General features: G+C 31.9%; 2 protein-coding genes across 2 annotated transcripts; both read left to right on the top strand.

The window, feature by feature from the left end:
- Nucleotides 1-4,049: 4,049 nt before the first annotated feature.
- On the top strand, nucleotides 4,050-7,761 carry LOC111899625 (uncharacterized). The gene is made up of 5 exons (XM_023895468.2): nucleotides 4,050-4,353; nucleotides 4,447-4,714; nucleotides 4,811-6,608; nucleotides 6,684-6,933; nucleotides 7,013-7,761. The coding sequence occupies exons 1-5, from the start codon at nucleotides 4,302-4,304 to the stop codon at nucleotides 7,759-7,761; spliced, it is 3,117 nt and encodes a 1,038-aa protein (XP_023751236.2). The 5' UTR covers nucleotides 4,050-4,301.
- A 1,482-nt stretch (nucleotides 7,762-9,243) lies between these two features.
- LOC111899627 (uncharacterized) lies at nucleotides 9,244-12,393 on the top strand. Its single transcript, XM_023895469.3, has 11 exons — nucleotides 9,244-9,539; nucleotides 10,068-10,248; nucleotides 10,358-10,432; nucleotides 10,516-10,756; nucleotides 10,926-11,029; nucleotides 11,153-11,186; nucleotides 11,264-11,310; nucleotides 11,473-11,610; nucleotides 11,709-11,773; nucleotides 11,885-11,936; nucleotides 12,033-12,393. Exons 1-11 carry the CDS (start codon nucleotides 9,446-9,448, stop codon nucleotides 12,208-12,210), a joined length of 1,209 nt encoding a protein of 402 aa, XP_023751237.1. The 5' UTR covers nucleotides 9,244-9,445; the 3' UTR covers nucleotides 12,211-12,393.
- The last annotated feature ends 7,571 nt before the right edge of the window (nucleotides 12,394-19,964 follow it).

Raw genomic sequence — 19,964 nt, 5'->3', positions numbered from 1 at the left:
TAAATTAAAAAAAAAACTTCACGATATCTACCATAATAAATGAAAACCATTTTGACACATGTCATTTACTCAGTATGTTTATCTTACGTCATTATTTTTTATCTTATGTCATTATGTAAGATTTTTAAATTTCTTTAATTCCATATGTCATTATATGATATTTTTATTTTTTTTATTAATAAAAAATTATTAAATTCCAATAATTAATACTTCTATTATATATGTAAAATATTCATTGTATTAAATATGTAAATCAATACTATAATTATTGAAACATTTATTATTTAATGTAAAATTATTTTTCTCTATAAAATGAATATAATAGTAAACAGATTGTTTTTTTCTAACACTAAAAACATTTATTATATTTTTTGTTACATGAATTAAAATAATGGAATGCTATAAAACAATAGTCAAAATTGACATTTAATAACTTTAACTAAGGAAGTATCCCCCTTTTGTGGGGTTTGGATTTCAATTCAACTTATTTTTAAGTATAATATTGTTACACAAAGAATTTACATAACGATGCTATAAAAAACAAATAAACCAGAATTCGTTGCTATTGTTGCTTTAATGAAACTCGATAGGATTTCTAAAGAACCGGAGGCTCATAAGAGATGGTCCACGAAATCATCAAATGAAAATCAGTGCAGTAGAGCATGAATCTTTTAGAAAAGTCTTATTTCTTTCTTTTCCGTCCTCAAATATAATATAACCCACATTAGCTAAATTCAATTCAAATTAGATGACATAAATCTACCTTAGGTCCCGTTTGATAGTTTCTGTCTGGGAAAGTTTTCTGACTGGGAAAGAAACCATGTTGTTTGATTGTACATCTGATTGATTGTGCTGAATGATAAAAAAAAGTAATAACTCAATAAAAAAATTAATAATCTAATAAAGAAAGAAAGAGGCGGGGTTTGGTGTATAATTGTCTTTCCAGCCCATTCAGCCAGAAATATATGATTTTAGGGCTTTCTGGGAAAGACATATGTTACCGGGAAAGACCCCTTCTTTTATGCAAATCAAACAGTCTTTCCGGTCCATTCAGCCAGAAAGATCTGTTTGGACCTGGAAAGATGCGTATCAAACGGGGGCTTAAATACTCTCCTATGTAAGCCTATATTTCTTTGACGTTGGTGAGAACCTCATCATCCCATGGTTTACGTCTACAAGCAAGCAGCCCTATTTCCCTTGGCATTCCCAATTTAGACATCATACATATGGGTAAACTAAAAAAAATAATAATCAAAATATCAACGCATGTTAAATGAATTAAAAATGAGCAACATACACGTTTTATCATTAGCAACCATGTCAAACCTAAGTCTCGTCTCAATACCTTGATTTATATCCTCCATTTGTCGGCTTTCCTTCTCTTCAATATCATATGCCATTTGTGGCACTCCATCTTGATCTTCCCATTCTTTTTCATCTTTAGTTACATCTAAATTCTCATCCATTTGGTCATAGTAGTCCATTGAAACAAACCAAAAGAAAAAAAAAATTACAATGAACATGAACGAAATAGAAATCAACTGGCATGACCATAATATTAGATCAAACCAAAGCATACAGGTTATGGACATACCAAGGATAATATGAGAATAATAGTTAAAAGTTATTCCATTAATAATGAAAAGAGCAATTTGTTTGACTTCCTCATCATGCACTATTTTCAAACTCAACCACTAGTAAAAAAAATCTAGAGTCCTCTTTGGAAGCATTTGATGATTGTATTACAATTTTTAACGCCTTAGTTGAAAATATAGTTAAATTTGCTCCAAGTTGATTGTAAGCAAAGAACTGATATTCCGAGTTTTCATGTTTTATAATTACCTGACTGGGCATTGCTTCCTATTTCTCTCTTTTGTCTTGATCAAATTCATGAATGTCCTCATCTAGATACACAGAGCTATCCACATATAAGCATACAACATCAACTTTCTGCCATAATACAAAAACCATTGAAGTGTTGAATAGATCTCATGAGGAGGCTGTTAATGGCTTAATTTCTCAATTTTAGGGTCGAAGCCATGCATTTTAGAAAAGGTAATAGAGAAAGAAGCTGAATTTTTATGCTCTGCCAGCCTTTAAGTAAATAGAAACAATCAAAAAGAGTATTCACATCTATCTTTGTTCCAAAATCCATACATGAACATCACCTTCTTCCTTTTCATCTACGTCAGAAATTCAACTCCGTTAAGCGTGCTCAAAGCACAAGTGATGCAAATTGTTAATGTTTACTTCAGCTACAAATACAATCAACCAAAAATTAACATTCGAAATTGAACTCGGGAAAGTTAGAGTAACCTGGCGGTGAAGACGCCAAATAAGGGTGAGGCGATGGAGACCATCGATCGATTGTGGGATGTTTGTGCCCTGAAGGGATGCCGATGAGTTTAGAGAGAGATGGAGGTTTTTGGAGAGGGGGAAGCATCGACATAAGTGTCTATGAAAACAAAAAAATCAACAAATAGAGAAGAACTTTTCATAGGGGAGCATATGATTTATATATAAAAAATGGTGGATTACAGGATTTTAAATTTTCGACTATTTTTGTTAAGTATTTTATCTATTTATAATATCAATTTTTATATGTTATATGACAATTAACTTGTATATATAATTTACATTTTATACATGTAATACAATTACAAAGAAAGATACTGTGAATCCAATTATATAATGTGGATATAACATACAAGTTTTAATCTACTTCTAATTTTAGGATTACATTATCCGTTATCTAATGATGCTAAAGACAAAATAAAATTTTGAAAATTATATTTGGATAAATTTTTGTCTACCACATAAAACGATATTTCTTTTTCTATCATACAATGTTTTTAAACTTTTCTTCAATAATTCTTATATTACAAATTGATGTTAAGTATATTGATTAATTACTTCTATATAGATCTTTTGCCACATAACCAACACATATTTGTATTAACTATTGTTATTATTGCATACCAAATGATCGTCATGATCATCATTGCTTTGAGTCTATTTCTAGTTTTAATTTAATAAATCCATTATCTATCATTTTCGATGATATCACTATGCTTATTTTATCTTTTTATCTTAATATATACGTTAAGTTATAAATATTTATACATATAGTATAACTTATATCGTCTATATTTTTCGTTTGTATTTATTTGTGATTCAAAGAAGTATTTTTAAATTTGTGATTCATAACAACTATTTACAATTAACAATAGTTTTTTATTAGTATATAATTTAATTACCTATTTATTCATCATTTCGTTTGTATTTATTTCGAAAGTTTACTTTAAAATATGTTTAATGTTAAACATTAATATTAAATTTTTATTTTTAATAAATCCGTCTAATACATACGGGTCTCACACCTAATATATATATGAAAGGTTGAAAAGCAAATAAAGCTTCTACCCCAACCAGTAAGACCATCCACATCAGTGCAATGTCACTAATCTTTCAACTACGCCACGTCAGCTTTGCAATTACCATCCACATCAATACAATACAAATTATCTTTCCAAAGTGGACCCCATTGACACATCACCAATTAATTTATAAAACTTAAAATAAATCTAAAATTAATTATAATTAATAATGTTATATATATATATATATATATATATATATATATATATATATATATATATATATATATATATATATATATAGTATCTATTCATAATGTTTTGCCAATAAATTATTTATCCTTTTACTCATTATAATTATTTTTTATGGGGTGTTTTTTAAACTATCGTAAAGAAAAGCAATATAAAACAATATAAAAGATACAGTGGCATTGCAACTCTTCTTGCGGTTGAAAGACAAAGAGGTAATATTAGTGACATGACACTTCCATTTAATTTACGAGACAGATGTGGATGCTTTAAGGCTTTGGCCTTCGTTTGAAGGGAAAAGACCTAGGTTTGAAAATCACCTCCATCAATTATCTAAAAAAAAGACAAAACTGCAAATTTGGTCCTTGTGGTTTGGCAAAACCTTTGGATGGGATCCAAAAAGTTTCCAGCTTGCACCAAAGGTCCAAAATCAAGGTTTTCATGAGTTTTTAGTCCATTCCGTCATTGACCGTTTGTTTGGGGCCGTTAGTGCCTTCACGTGCCCTCCATGTGAGGGCATTTTGGTCATTTTAGGTCCTAGCCTCCGTTGCCGCCACTTCAATTAATTAGATTGCAGACTGTACTCACTCCTTCGTCTTCTACTCATACCTCTTGATTCAAACGCAAAAACCCTAACGATCGTCTGAAAATTGGATTGTGTTCCTGCTTTTGAAAATGTGGGGACTTAGAAATGTTGGAGAGATTGTCAACGTTCAAGAAGTTTATGGTAAGATTCAAACTTAGAAAAACTCTGTATTTTATGATCAAGCTTCAAAATTTGAAAAACTGTAACTAACAATCGTCTCTTTCTGTTTTGAAGCTGGTTACCCCAACATATTCTCTATTGAACTTCATCACGGAGGGAGTTTCACAAAGTTTCCAAATATCAGGTATATTAATGGCCAAGTAAGGTACTTTGATGTTGTCGACATTGATGAATTTTCTGTTCATGAACTAGACTTGATGATGAGAGAATTAGGGTATGATGGTACTGAAATCATGTATTACCATTTCCGTTTGCCTAATGAAGGATTTGACTTTGGACTCCGAGCATTAGGTAACGATGATGATGTGCGTAATCTCTCACGGTATGTTACCCATAATAACAAAATGATTAAAGTGTACACAGAGCATGGTCAAACGAACTTGCTTACATATTTTATGTCCCCAACTGGTCCAAGAAGGGTTATAATAGAAGACATGGAGAAGCAGGATTCCATTAGACCCTCATCACCTGTAGTTGCTCATGAAGTGGTAACTCCAATCCAAATTGATGTTGGTGAGGGTGATTTAGGGTTAGCATTAACCTTATACAAATCAGCAACACCTGAATTTAGTAGGTCTAAAGGTTGGAAACATAGTAAAGGGGCATCGTCTTGTAGTACAAAGCTTAACTTGGATTGGGAAGGTGCTGAAAAAATAATGGCAAGTGGTGAAGTTGATAAGGGTAAGGGTGTAGAAGGATTTGTAGATGAATTTGTTGTAGTTGATGCAGAAAAAGAGTTAAACAAAGAGATTGATGTGAATGAAGAACTTGATGTGAACAAATCCAATGGTGAGGGTGTAGAAGGATTTGCAGATGAGGGGTATAGAGTTGTCATGGATAATGATCCTCAAGGAGTCAATGAATTTTCAACTAACATCAACATAGATGATGAGTTAATGACAAACTTTCAACCTTTTGAAGACCAAGATAGCATCCCATTTAATGGGTTTGAAGGCCAAGATAACATTCCTTTCAATGATGAGTGGAGACAAGAGGAGCCTGATGACATTGATTTTGAGAATCAAAACAGTGAAGATGAAGATAGTGACTTTATGATTGATGAGGACAACATAATTGAAGATGTTGACGTTGACATGGAGGATTTCAATCTAAATATTGATACAGAAGCAGAGTTCAATGGATGTCAAAGAATGGGTGGTCAAAGAAATGAAGATAGTGATGAAGAAGATGATTTGGAGGTAATTGACAATGACGAGTGGGATTCATTAAGTGAGGACTCAGGGGACAACAGGAAAAGAAAAGAAATGATCAAAGAGCTGGGGAAACAAACCTTATGTTCTGCTGGTGAGGTGCACAAGGTAGCTTTTCATATTGGGCAGAAATATAAAGCCAAGAAAGAATTGAAAGACAAAATTGACCTGCATGCTTTAGAGACAAGGAGGAATATCTCATTCACAAAAAACGACAAGAGTAGATTGACAGCTGTTTGTGATGGAACTATAGTTTTAAATGCAAGTGGGGTAGGTGGACCTACCTCTGGGAAAAAGGTAAAGGGTAAAGAAGTAAACTCAGATAAAGTTAAATGCACATGGAAACTTCATGCATCTAGGTCAAGTGAACAGGACTATTGGTTTATTAAGACCTATAATCAGAAACACATCTGCCTCCAAACACGAAAAATCAGATCTTGCACAGCAACATTTCTTTCCAAACGTATTATGGATCAGATTGAAGCTAATCCTGGACTGCCTGTTCGTGCCCTACAAGAGCAACTCCAATCAACTTATGGAGTTAGTATTTCAGAAGAGAAAGCATTTAGGGCAAGAGCATTAGCCACCAAAAATGTTGCAGGGGATTACGTAAAGCAATATGCAGCTTTGAGAGACTATGTACTAGAGCTACAAAAGACAAATGAAGGTACAACTGTAAAGATTGATGTGGTTTCAGAACCTGTGGTTTCATCCCCAACCAGGCAATTCAGAAGGATATACGTGTGTTTAGGTCCTTTGAAGAAAGGTTTTAAGGCAGGTTTGAGAGAATTTTTAGGCTTAGATGGAGCCTTCATGAAGGGACCTTTCCCAGGTCAAATACTAAGTGCAGTTGGTGTTGATTCCAACAATGGAACCTACCCATTGGCATATGCTGTTGTTGAAAGTGAAAACACTTCAAGTTGGAAATGGTTTCTTCAGTGTCTTGCAGAAGATCTTGACTTGTATTCAAATTCCAACTTCACCTTTATCAGTGATAGACAGAAGGTACTATAGTTACATTTAATATTGCATACTAGTTGCATTACAGACTAATTTCTTATTTTGTTTTGGTGACAACAGGGTCTTCTACCAGCCATAGAACAATTGTTCCCTAATGCAGAACACAGGTTCTGTATTAGACACATATACCAGAACATGAGGATCAGATTTAAGACTACAGAATACAAGGAGTATTTTTGGAGGTGTGCTACAGCCACCACCATACCAGAGTTTGAAGCTGTAATGGTAGAGCTAAGGAATTATGACATAGAAGCATATCAGTGGCTCTTGAAAATCCCTCCACATCATTGGGCTAGAAGTCATTTTTCAGGTATTTTCTCAATTTGTTGTCTTATTTTTTATTGTAGTATAGATATACACTAACTGTTGTTTTGTTAATGAACTATTAGGAAGGGCAATTTCAGACATGTTATTGAATAACCTTTGTGAAGTGTTCAATAGCAAACTTGTTAAAGGGAGAGACAAACCCATTATCAGTTGTTTGGAGTTCATAAGAGAGTACCTTATGAAGAGAGTATGCAATGTGATGAAGGTGTTAAACAAGTGTCAAGGTCCATTAACTCCAACTGGTACTAGGATTTTGGAATCAAACACAACACTAGCTAGTAAGTATCATGCACGATGGAATGGGGGACAAAAGTATCAGGTTAAAGGTCCATGGAATGATCAACATGTGGTGGACATGGAGAAAAGGGAGTGTAGTTGTAGAAAGTGGGAGCTTACTGGAATTCCTTGCAAACATGCAATTGCAAGCCTAAATGAAATGGCAGACAATAATGAAAAGGTGGGAGAACTATACACATATGTGCATAAGGTGTATTGGCTTGATACATGGAAAGAGATGTACTCCTTCAAGGTGGAGCCTATCAAAGGTAGAGCCATGTGGCCTAAGAGTGACTGCCCAACAACTCTTGTGCCTCCACCACACAACAAAGCTATAGGCAGGCCAAAAAAGAAAAGAAGGATTACAGCAGAGGAAAGGATTGAAATCCAGCAACGTAAGAGGCAAGCAAACAGTCAAAGTCAAAATGATAATGAAACTCAATCACTGAGCAGGAAGTTTTTGACTGTGACATGTAGTAAGTGTAAGCAAAAGGGTCACAATGCCAGGACCTGCAAGGCCAAAGATGGGAACTGATGTTTAAGTATTTTTTATGTTTGTGAAGACTTGTTAATGCACTTTAGTTGCTACTTTGTTGCCTTTTTTTTTATCCAGTTTGATAATGTACTTTGATGCCCTTATGATAATGTACTTTAATGCCCTTTGTTGGTAATGATTGTGTTTTGGCATTTATCTGTTATGGTCCCCTTTTGGTAATGTTGTTTGTTATTTGTTTATGTTGTACTGTCAAAGCATGAAGATGTTATGGCAATGTACTTAATGTATGCATATAAAACCATTACAATTGCATATTCAAACGTAGAGAAAAACCATTACACTTGCATATCATGTCAAGATCAAACCTTTATAATTTCATATTCATAAAAGGATAAAACCATTACACTTCCCATTGTCATAAAAGCATTACATATACAATGATCCAAAAGATAACACTTTTAAGTGGTTACTACCAACAAAAACATATATAAACCACAATTAAACCTTCTAGCACCAAAAGACCACATTTTTAAGTGGTTACTACCAACAAAAAAGTCCTAACCTCTAATTCCTATTTCCAAAACAGCACAAACAACAGAAACAAAACCCACGAGACAAGCAAACACATCTTCAGCTGGCCCACTTCAACCTCATACCTATTCATTGTTCTCAACAGTCCTGGTATGATAACAGTTGATCTTTGACACATAGGGGGATCGAACCACCCCAAAAATCCACATCTGGATCCCTACAAGAATACATTAAAGTAGAAGAGTTATTGCATAACTACCGAAATATCATAACCTAATATGAGTTTGCTTACCATTTTAGGGCATGCATAGAAACGACGACCAGGGTTTCGTGAAGTCCATGAGGTTCGCACAACAACAACGTTCCCACAGAAGCAGAGCACCATTTTTGAATCTCGTAGCAGTAGAAGTAGACGAGACACGAAGAAGAAGAATCCTTTGAGAGACGAAGAAGAAGCCCTTTTTGTTGCTTCTCTGTAAATAAAAATGAAGAAGAAGAAGAGGATTGCGTATGAGTATGTATATAAAGGAGAAATATGATATTATTTAAAATAAGTACGTAAAATGACCAAAATGCCCTCACATGGAGGGCACGTGAAGGCACTAACGGCCCCAAACAAACGATCAATGACGGAATGGACTAAAAACCCATGAAAACCTTGATTTTGGACCTTTGGTGCAAGCTGGAAACTTTTTGGACCCCATCCAAAGGTTTTGCCAAACCACAATGACCAAATTTGCAGTTTTGTCAAAAAAAAAACTCTTTTTTCTCAGTAAGGAAGAAATTCACGTCAGCCTCCACATCATAACATGCGTCAAGTTGGCATGGTGACTTAATAAAAAGGTCATAATGCGGCAAAATGAAGAATTTTTTTGGTTTCTTGAGTTTTTTTTATCCAAAAGAATAATTTATGAGTTTTAAAAAAAAAAAAATTTCCACAACATTGACTATATCACTGTAGAAAACTACTTTTTTTTTTTTTTTTTTTTTTTTTTTTTCCTCTAAAACAAAACCCCAACAAAAGCTTGTAGTGACATGTTCTAAACACAAATTGGGGGGAAAAGTTTTTCCACCGTAGAAAACTTGAAAATTCCCTCCAAAAACCAGCAAAATTTACATAAGGATACATATCTATCTGACTCGATGCAAACAGCATACTGCTACAAGAATCAGACAAGCCATTAAATCCATCATGTCAACACACGGTGATGATCTCGATCTTCTTCTTTCCCTTCAAGATAGGGTGCTAGAAACCCCTCCTTCTTCTCCTTCGCCCCATTCACCTGGTAATATATGTATATTTTATGTTATTGAACTCCAGCTTAATTGTTTTTTAATTAGTGTGTTAATTCGTAAAAGCCGTGTGGGTTTCGTCTCATTTCGTTCGGAGCAAAAGCACACCGCATACTGCTATCCTTTACAGATTCAGTGTGCGTTTTGTTGATTGTTCAATTTACAAAAATAAATAACTCTAGCTTGTTAGTAGATTTGATCAAATTTGGACGAGGAGACATATCTGGTAAACCCTAATCTGCATGATTGGTTGTTTGATTGTTCGATTTAGGTCAGTGAACTTTTAATTGCACATAATCTATTGTTTCACCATCGCAAATTCAATTAGGGCAATGCAATTTCTTCAACTTTTATCGGATTGCTTTAACTTTTAGAATATTGAAGGGTTTCTCACAATCTCTTTGTAACTGCACTATAACTTTTCTTAATTTCCATGAAGTTCGTAATCCTTAAGCTTGTAACGAGTGTGTTCATTTTCAAAAAACCTACGTGGATCTCTCTCAATATCTATATGAATACAGGATATCTATCTGACGATGGATGTGCAAGACAGAGGGGACATGCAGACATGTCTGTTTTCAGAACCGCTGTTGAGGATTGTCTAGATTATGAGCCTGAACCCTCCAAGAAACCACTCAAATCCAGCCATGGAAAGAAGTCAAGTGATGTTGATGTTGAAAAGTTTTCTGGTTTGAGAATCCAGTAGGTGACTTCATTTATAATTTGAAACACAGAACATGTATTATGTATATGTAAAGTTATATACACACAATCACACCCTAAGTTTTTCTTATATCCCCTTTATTTTCAGGAATCAGTTGGTTTCTCGAACAGAATTGAGTGATCGATTAGCTGATATTCGATTTGTTCGTTTAACATCAATAAAGTACACTTCATAACCCTCTATGAGCTTTCTTTTTTCTTCATTACTTTGATGCTAAGTTCATTTCATAACTTGTTCTTTTTTAGGAATCTTTTATCAGGGGATACTCTTTCTGGATGTTGGGCAACTATTGGAGTTTTATGTGAGAAAGGGGAAATAAGGACTAGTTCTACAGGGAAACCCTACAGCATATGGACTATTGGATGTTTAGATGAAAAAACTGTTTCCCTTTTCTTGTTTGGAAATACTTATCAAAAGAATAGTAAAGAAGAAATTGGAACAATCTTTGCTCTATTCAATTGTGAAGTTAGAAAGAATGCAAAATCGGTACTACTTTTTACCTTTTACTGTTTTTATCTTTTTTTTTACTCCAAAAAGGTGGGGCATTGAATTGCTCTTATTCTCTTCTTTGTGCAAAAGACATGAATGCCCTTCTCATCATCATCATTGATCATAATAATATAATATCAACAGTGCTGTATCAATTTCTTTTCAGAAATCAGGATTTACTTTGACAGTTTTTTCTGCTCCACAAGTGTTAAAGTTGGGTACTTCTGCTGATTTTGGACAATGCAAAACTTGTAATCAAGTTATCAACAAGTATGTGATTAGAATCCTTTTATGTTTTTGTTAATATTTATAGTTTTCACTTCAAATCTTTTACTCTTGTTTTAGAATCCTTATTGTTCTTGTTAACACTATTTTTTTTTTTTTGGATTCTAGACGCCATGGAGTATATTGCAAGTTTCATACAAAGGTAACTTTTCTTGATCTTTCTTTTCTTTCCATTTTTGGTAACATCACACTAATTATATATATTCATAATTCCAACAGAATGCATCAGAAAAATATTCAACTAAAAGAGTAGAGTTCATGGGAGGGTATGAAAACAAATTTCCATATTTAGTATTTAGTTATTTACATTTCTATTCATTCAAGTTATTTAACATTCCAAAGTTTTCTTTATGTATTTTCAATTTTTATTTTTCATATTAACAAACAAACAGATAAAAGTAGGTTGCTATTTTTTGCATTTACTTCAGGAACTTAAGAACAGCCTTCAATTATAAAGAGAGAATGCAGACAGAAGGCATTTACATGGTTGAAAACCAGACAAATGTAGCTAAACATGGACAACCTGCAAAAGTTCATTCTATTGAAGGGTTAAGAAGGGCATTGAGGTTTAAAATTAATTTCTATTTTTAGAAGTGAAAAATCTTTTAAATTATAAAAAAAGAAAAAACATGGCCTTATATAATTTTATATACTTGTGTAACAGTAATGCAGGAAAAGTGACAACAAATACTTACTCACAAGGAATTCGATTTCTATCACAAGTTGCAGGTATTATTATTATTATTATATTATATTATATTATATTGTATTACATTAATTACCTAGTTTTTTTTTTAATAATAATAATATTGTTGAGTAAAAAATTAATTTGATTTACAGGGAAATCGAGTCCAGTTTTAAACAAACCAGTAAAGAGTTCAACAGATAAAAGGTAAAATGTCATGATTCCTTCATTTATGTTTCTTTCTTTTTTTAGAAAGTTGGTGACTTTCTAAATTTTTTGATTTTTGGGTTTTTAATAAAAAAGGAAATCAGAGGTTGTGGGGTCAAATCCACCTGATGTCAAAACAAGTCAGCAACTAAATGCAAAGAGGGTAAAGATTGAAAAAAGTCAAATGCCACAAGTGGAAGTCAAACAAGGGAAGGAAAAAACGGTTGAGTTAGAATATGTTAGTTCGGATGATGATTCTGATTCTATTTTTTGAGACTTTTATGTGTTTTTGACATGAATTTATAACTTATTAATGATTGTAGTTCAATGGAGATACAAAATGGTTTGATTTTAGATAGGTTGACTTTTTCTCCATTGAAATTTTGTATAAATTGTAAGAGATTAAATATTTTAATTTCTATTCTACTCAAAAAGATAAACCAAGGTTGGACTGAAATTGTTCTTGAACTTGTATGTGTGCAAATGACATAAATGCCCTCCTTACCTCATTATTAAAAATAGCCATAGAAAGAATTTTCTAGTTACATTTAGTCATGTCTTGTGTAACAAAAGACAGCTTGGATGCTGAACAAAATCTTTATTGTACTTTGCTTGTTGATTTTGTTATATGAAAATTTTACTTTGACATTGACTTTGTTATTTTATTGGGTTAATAACATAAAAACCACTATATCTTGATATGTTTCCCAATTTAATCATTGAATTTTAATTTGTTCCAAAAAATCACCCATTTTTGGAGCTTGTTTGTTTGTTTATCATACATTCAAGTGAATAATCCGACATTCATATTTTCTTTATTTCATTGATTTAATGTTTATAAAATATAACCAAAGATAAGAACATAAAGGGTAAAAACTCAAATTACAAAAAATAGCAGTTAAGTTCTCAAATTAAAAAATGACCAGAAATAAACAAATCTTTCTTGATGCAACTTTACTACCCGATACAAAACCCTAGATGGCTAGATGTTGCGTGTGTGAAGGTATGCTCTACAAATTAAATTGGAAAAGAAAGTGAATGGGCTGATTAAAAGATGTTAAAAAAGCTTAACTTTATTAGTATAATGTAATATATAAAGTAAAAAAAATAATTTTATATTAGAATATATATAGTCTCATTTAGGCTCGCGAGCCTAATCGAACTCTGTAACCGAAGCTCGGGCTCGTTTAAGTCGAGATCGAGTCAAGTTATTAACGAGTCGATCTCGAGTAGCTTGACTCATTTATACCCTTAGGACCAACCATGCAAGTTTTAGAAACCATAAGGACCATGTTTGTCAAAAAATATAATAGAGACTGAAGTTATGATTTTTGTTAAACCATAGGGACCATTTATATAATAGGTGGTCCATGTAAGTATGTGACTCAACATATAAAACACTTAATTATACTGATCCTAGTGTTGGGAAGACCTACTTTTTGAAATATATGTCAAAAGTACAAGTTGTAGGTTGAGTTTGTTTACTAGAAAATGTCTGGAAAAACCAACTACTTTCAAGAAGTAATAAGTCAAACACAGGAGTGAATGTGGTTGGATGTTCTCCACATTTCCACATGACTTGTTACTAACCCTACCTTCTGATAGTGCATTTGAATTATATATATATATATATATATATATATATATATATATATATATATATATATATATATATATATATATATATATATATATATATATATATATATATATATATATATATATATATATATTGTCGTTACAAGTTGACAAGTTGTAACATAATTTGGTATATGAGTGTGCCATCTATTTCAAATGACTAAGCAACTAAGTGGAGTTACTCCGGATGTACAGTTTTATGCTAAAAAAGTTAGGTATATGCTAGTTAAAAGAAAATAAAATGTGTGTAATACCTTTTGATGATGATAATAGAACAAGCATATGTGGACCAGTTTTTTTTAAATAAAATAAGTTTTTTGCAATTATCATTTTGATTGTAAACTGTTATCAACGTTCCATTTTTTTTTTTTTCAATTTTCATTCTAAAGGTTTTATTGCTGATGCTCGTTAACTTTTTAGCGAAATATTGGACTTGTCCCGTATTTTTGCTTAATTTTCTAATAGTGTTTTAAACAAAATACAAAATCATAGTCAATGTGCATACAACTAGGTTACACTTTTACAAATAGATGGATACTGGTAATTAACCCTAAAAATTCAAATAATGTTTTCCAAACTAAAAGTCTATAACATGTTACAAAAAGTAATAAAAATGTTTAATAAAACTGGAAATTCTTGGTGCATGGAAGGTTTGGCCTCCTAAAAGTTAGTAGGGGACATGTGTGGTTGGAGGTAGAAATACAAAAGTGTCATTATTTGGGAACTAATTATTCCAAATTATGAATATGGACAAGTAGTTTGATGATGATTGAGTCTCACTTTACACTTCAACAACTACTTAACTAAACCCTTAAGAAATCATCCTTGACTTTTGTTTTGGTAATCATGCCAGAATAAAATAAAGCTTCATAAAGCTTTATGTATTTTTTCACATTTGTTTGGTAAATTTGCCATATCAAGTAAAAGTATTGTTTTTAAAAACAACCTAGTTGCGTTTCCAAATTATCATACATGTGTACTTAATCAAATGATTCATAGTCTTGCGTTATCTGGAGCTGATGAAAATATACCCCTTATCCAAAGGTTGATGATTTAAATCTCGATGAAGACGAAATGTATAAGTTTAGGAGTAGTATAGTGAGTGCGTGTATTAGCCGTTCTAAAAAAAGAAACGTGTTTAACCCATACGAATTTAAATAAATAAGAATTATTACTTTTGAACACAATTACATCTTTTTTTTTATACCACAAGTTGAAGCTTATGAGATTCAAACATGAGTCAGCTATATTTGAAATGTTTTATCCCTACAAAATTACATTCTAAATTTATATGATTTTTTTGTTAAAACATCAACATCAATATATTGTCACCTAAGTGTCATATTTAGCAAAAAGGATCACATAGTCTTGCTTTCTCTTTTTTAGTATTGGAATATCATTCTTAGGTGGTAGTTTAGTACACCATTCAAACATGACCGGTTATCTACCTTCACTAAATACCACAAAACTTGATGTAACAATTAACAAGTATTGAATGCTTCACGAGTACTCATTGTCTCACAATGTGTTAAATGTGAGGGCCATTATGACAACAAGCAAACTTATTATAACGGGTCCTACCTAATTACATTTAACAATTGTGTTCTATTTTAGACGTTATAAAATCTCCCTATTCTAATAAAAGAGTAGTTTTATTCTCCTTTTGACATTTGTCACCATATTAAGCCTCATAATTAATGCAAATTTTATTTTTCTTTTGCTATGTTTCACCTTATTATGTCTCATAATTAATAAATACCATTTGTCAACATATTGATTCTCCATTTCAAATTTCAAATTTTAAATTTCTCATTCTAATTACATTAAATTAACAAAATTAGAATAAAAATTAAAATAAATTTAATACAAACTATAAAGTGATATAGTTTTACATATTTATTTAAATCAGTGATTATAAAATTATATAACTAAAAAAATCTCTTAATTAATAATTTATTTAAAATATGTTATTAATAATTTTAAATTTTATTTATTAAAGTTTAATTAGTTTTATAACCGTAGTTCCCACGGGTTATAAACTAGTGAGTTATAAATATATTACACACCTAATATATTATATGTCTAAACAATTAATATGAATAATCAACTTCTCAAAAAGTTTGGGTTTTTAACAAAAAGGAAAGTTACATAATTGTTCACAAATACTGAAGTTACCATTTGCCCATTTGGCATTTGCAGCTAAGCCACACAATATGTCTTTACAGTTAACCAACAAAACTGTTTTGTACAACCATCTAAATGGCATTTATCGAGTCCTAAATAATGTGGAATCATGCACGGGACCATAAGATGCGTTGGATTATTGGATTTATGTTTATATGCAATTAATGAAACGATAGAAATATCGTGTATAAACAGTTAATATATATAAGGTTTGTTTTCCTAATCATATATATATTTATAGTTTTAATTTTTTATAGCTCAAGAAGTAGCATAGTCTTCGTTTTTAGCATATTGCTTCTAGTGTATCTATCACATGTGTTGGAGTATATGACTTATAACATATTGACGTTGGAGTATATATAAAAATTGTATTAATGCCTCTCATGGTCGATCCCTTCAAAAGCTTTTTGGTTTTGTATACGTTTTTACTTCCACCATATTTGTATAATTGCTATGCATATTACGAAACCCTACTTCTATCAGTAGGGTATTTTTGACGTCTTTGCTTTAATTCTCAAATTTTATTTTATTTAGATCTTGTTACATATGGTTGATATTGATAACAAATAATAAACTACGGAAAATGACTAGGGTTTAATTATTACAAGAAAGAGAAAATAAAGACTTATAAATAGAAGAACAATCAAGGGTTAACTTAGCTAGAAGTCTATAACCCAAGATAAAAAGGAAAAATACAAAAATACAAAAGGGGCCAATAACCTATTATAACACTCACTCAAACTCATAATGGGACAACGATAAACATTAAGAGAGTTTGCCAGATAGGAAACGAAACTGAGATGCTGATTGAGTCTTCGTGAAAATATCAACAATTTGCAAGGCCGACCAAACATATGGTAACAAAATGTTTCCAAGCTGTATATGATGGCGAGTAAAATGACATTAAATCTCAATATGCTTTGTTTGCTCATGGAAAACATAATTATTTGCAATATGCATTGCATTGTTGTTGTCACAATGTAAGAGAGTAGGTTGAGAAACATTTACGCCAATTTTTGTAAGAAGCCAACATAACCAAACAATCTCACAAGTAATCAAAACCATTACACGTACTCAACCTCTATATAAGATCAAGAGACAACCTGTTGTTTCTTACTTTTCCAAGAGATAAATGAATCTTTAAAGGAAATACATAAACTAGTGGTGGATTTGTGATCACTGGGATCGAAGAACGGCTATAGATATATTAGAATAGGAAGAACGACTCTCTAATGAACAATAGTACGAGTAGTAACAAACTGGCTAACCAAATGAACTACATGGCTATATCGGGCATATGGTAGTCAGATAAATAGATTACCCACACCAGTACAGTACAAGCTCAGATCTGATAAAGGATCACCATCAGTCATAAAATGTCGGGCATTCGTTTCAAGAGGTGCGTCAATAGTTTTGCTGTTAGTAAGCTTGACACATTCAAACATATCAGAAATATACTTTAATTGAGATCGGAGATAAACTTTTAGAGATTGAGCAACCTTAGTACCTAAAACAGAAAGAAGCTATCCCAAGTCATTCATAGTAAAACGATGAGCCAAATCATATTTCAAAGACTCAATGCCAACATATTTGTCACCAATAATGCTCATTTCATCTACATATAATGATAAAAGAATTTATCCTGCACTTGTGCATCTAAAAAACAATGTTGAATCGTGATTGGTGGGATGTTAAGCCACTAAGAAAATAACAGCCTTTTGCTTGCAAATAAAACATAATATAGTAGTAATAAGAGGATTGAATCTGTGGGGAAATGGTTGTAATTCAATTACTAATGCAATCCAATTGAACAAGTAAAGTAAAACTAAACAACTAAGATTAAACTAAAGGGGGGGGGGGTGGGTGATTTGTTTGAAAACTAAAAGACTTGAAGAATTAAAAAGCTTGCAATTAAGCAAGATGGTGAAATGCTCAAATATTAGAGATAATTGGTTAACTAAGGCAATCAAACACAAATACTTGTTTGTCTATCATTAAGATTCAATATGCAAGCTTATCATTCAACCTAAATTGGTTATAACAATTATGAAACATGATATGTCAAAATTCAAAGGTAGTATGGAGGTTGGGGTAGCCCACAACACACCTTCTTAATCAAAAGTGAGGATCTAACTGAAGCAATTGGACTCAAGAAAATTGATTAGCCTTAAGAATAAAGAAATTCTCAATTCCAAGAGGATGTCAATGATTATAAATCCATAAAGGAGTCATGATCCATGAGTTAGAGATGATTTTTACCATCGTAAAGCTCTTACTCTAATAAAATTCAATGATTCATTGCTAAATCAAAGAAAGACTAACAATTGCTTATGAAGTACCAAACTCATGATCAAAATATTAAATAAGCATAAGAATTGTGAACTAATAATCACAAACATGAGATAAATAATAACCAAACATGAATCCTTCAAAACTCACAAATATCCAAAGGTTTTAGCCCAAGTCAACCAAAATAAAGTAACTAACCACTCATGGCAACAAGACAATGATCATAAAAAGGTTTTAACATCAAGGATTTAGCAAATATTAGAAGAATGAGATGATAAATGCTTCAAGCTCTCCAAAATTGCCTCCAAGCTGCTCCAATAGCGTCAGAAATCGATATAGAGGATGTAAGACCTAACTAACAAGGTAATTGATAAACCAAATGACCAAAATACCCCCGAAAAGGTAGTTGTGTGGGTGGGCGCATAGAGTTGCATAGGAGACCTCACCCATTCAATGGATGTTGAATTCTCATTGGTTGATTCCTCCACTAATCCACCTCATTACTTGAGATTCCTTTGGTCCCCTTCACATCTCACAATCAAATATGGACCAATCATCTTTTTGCACCCAAAAGTATACTCTAAACCCATCTTCAAGAATCCATGAACCATCCAAGTCTTCAACACATCAAGCCCAAAAACTCTAAAATGGATCCGATAAAGCCCAATAACTCCTCAAAGGTCCACAAAGTCCATCAACTCTGCAACAAGATAAGAACAACCGTAATGAGGCTCCAAAAACCTGCAAAATACCTTATGTAAAAGAGAAAGTACCTGATACGATCCAATATAAAGAAAAGATAAAAAAAATGCAATGTAAAAATAATAAAAAAAGACTAAAAATGCTTAAATAAACTACATAAAAGAAGTAAATGAAATAAACTATCAGTGATTACTAGGAACCTATCCAAGAGAAGTAATCATCACATAAAATTACTCAAACCAAACATGAGGGGCCTGTTTAAGACCATATAGGTGTTTCCGAAGCCGACATACTTCACCTAGTTGGTGAGAAATACCTAGGAGGGGAGTCATGTAAACCTCCTTATGAACACCAATATTCAATAATGTGTTCTTGCCATATATTTGGAAGATATTCCACTAATTAATGTATGACACTATTATTACAGTACTAGAAAACATCATTTTGCAACATGGAAAAAGTCCCATCGTAATCCATACCATATTTTTGTGAGTATTCTTTTGTAACAAGTCTACTTTGTACTTTTTAACTGACACGTCGGGCTTTGGTTTTAATCTTGTATACGCAACGACAACCAACTATATGTTTTTAGAGTGTGAGAGGAACCTAGTATTATGTTGTTGGATTAAGGTGTCTAAGCCAGTAACTTAATTGACATATTTTTGTAATTAGAAGCAAAATACTTTTTTGGGTTGCCCTCAAAATTAGAACTTGATTAGAATGACATTTATAGAGAGAAGATGATTTATTAGATTATTATATGATTAATAAACTAATTGGAAATTATGAGGAAATGATTCGTTAATATATTATATGATTAATATATTAATTGTAAATGGACAATTGGTTTATTAATTTATTATGTGATTAATAAATTAATATGAGATAAATTGTTAAAATAATTGATTTGTTAATTTATATGGTTGATAGATTAATATGACCTAAATTAGAATTAGTCAATTGTTAATAATAATTAATTTGAAATTAATTTGGGATTAATTTGAATTAATTAAATGTGCAAGGGGTGAATTGTAATTGTTTAATAGTTGAACAAAAGAGTCAATTCTAGAACCATCCAAGGGTTGACGGTTTTAGGAGCCCTTCTAGGGTTTCCAGAAGCCTCTTGGATGTTAATAAGGAAACAATTTGAATTGGAATTAAATCTATTATTTAATTATTCAAATCTTGCTTTGAGCTTTGACCTTAAGTCACCCA

Source organism: Lactuca sativa, chromosome 4 (genome assembly GCF_002870075.4).
Source record: "Lactuca sativa cultivar Salinas chromosome 4, Lsat_Salinas_v11, whole genome shotgun sequence".
NCBI classification, from domain to species: Eukaryota; Viridiplantae; Streptophyta; class Magnoliopsida; order Asterales; family Asteraceae; genus Lactuca; species Lactuca sativa.
This window is presented reverse-complemented; position numbering and strand designations above follow the sequence as displayed.

Excerpts from the sequence above, each read along its gene's own strand:
- LOC111899627 (XM_023895469.3), top strand. The coding sequence starts at position 9,446 with ATGTCAACACACGGTGATGATCTCGATCTTCTTCTTTCCCTTCAAGAT. Across the intron at positions 11,187-11,263 it reads ATTGCAAGTTTCATACAAAG|AATGCATCAGAAAAATATTC; the intron begins GTAACTTTTCTT and ends TAATTCCAACAG. Across the intron at positions 11,311-11,472 it reads AGAGTAGAGTTCATGGGAGG|GAACTTAAGAACAGCCTTCA; the intron begins GTATGAAAACAA and ends CATTTACTTCAG.
- LOC111899625 (XM_023895468.2), top strand. The coding sequence starts at position 4,302 with ATGTGGGGACTTAGAAATGTTGGAGAGATTGTCAACGTTCAAGAAGTT. Across the intron at positions 4,354-4,446 it reads CAACGTTCAAGAAGTTTATG|CTGGTTACCCCAACATATTC; the intron begins GTAAGATTCAAA and ends TCTGTTTTGAAG. Across the intron at positions 6,609-6,683 it reads TTATCAGTGATAGACAGAAG|GGTCTTCTACCAGCCATAGA; the intron begins GTACTATAGTTA and ends TGGTGACAACAG.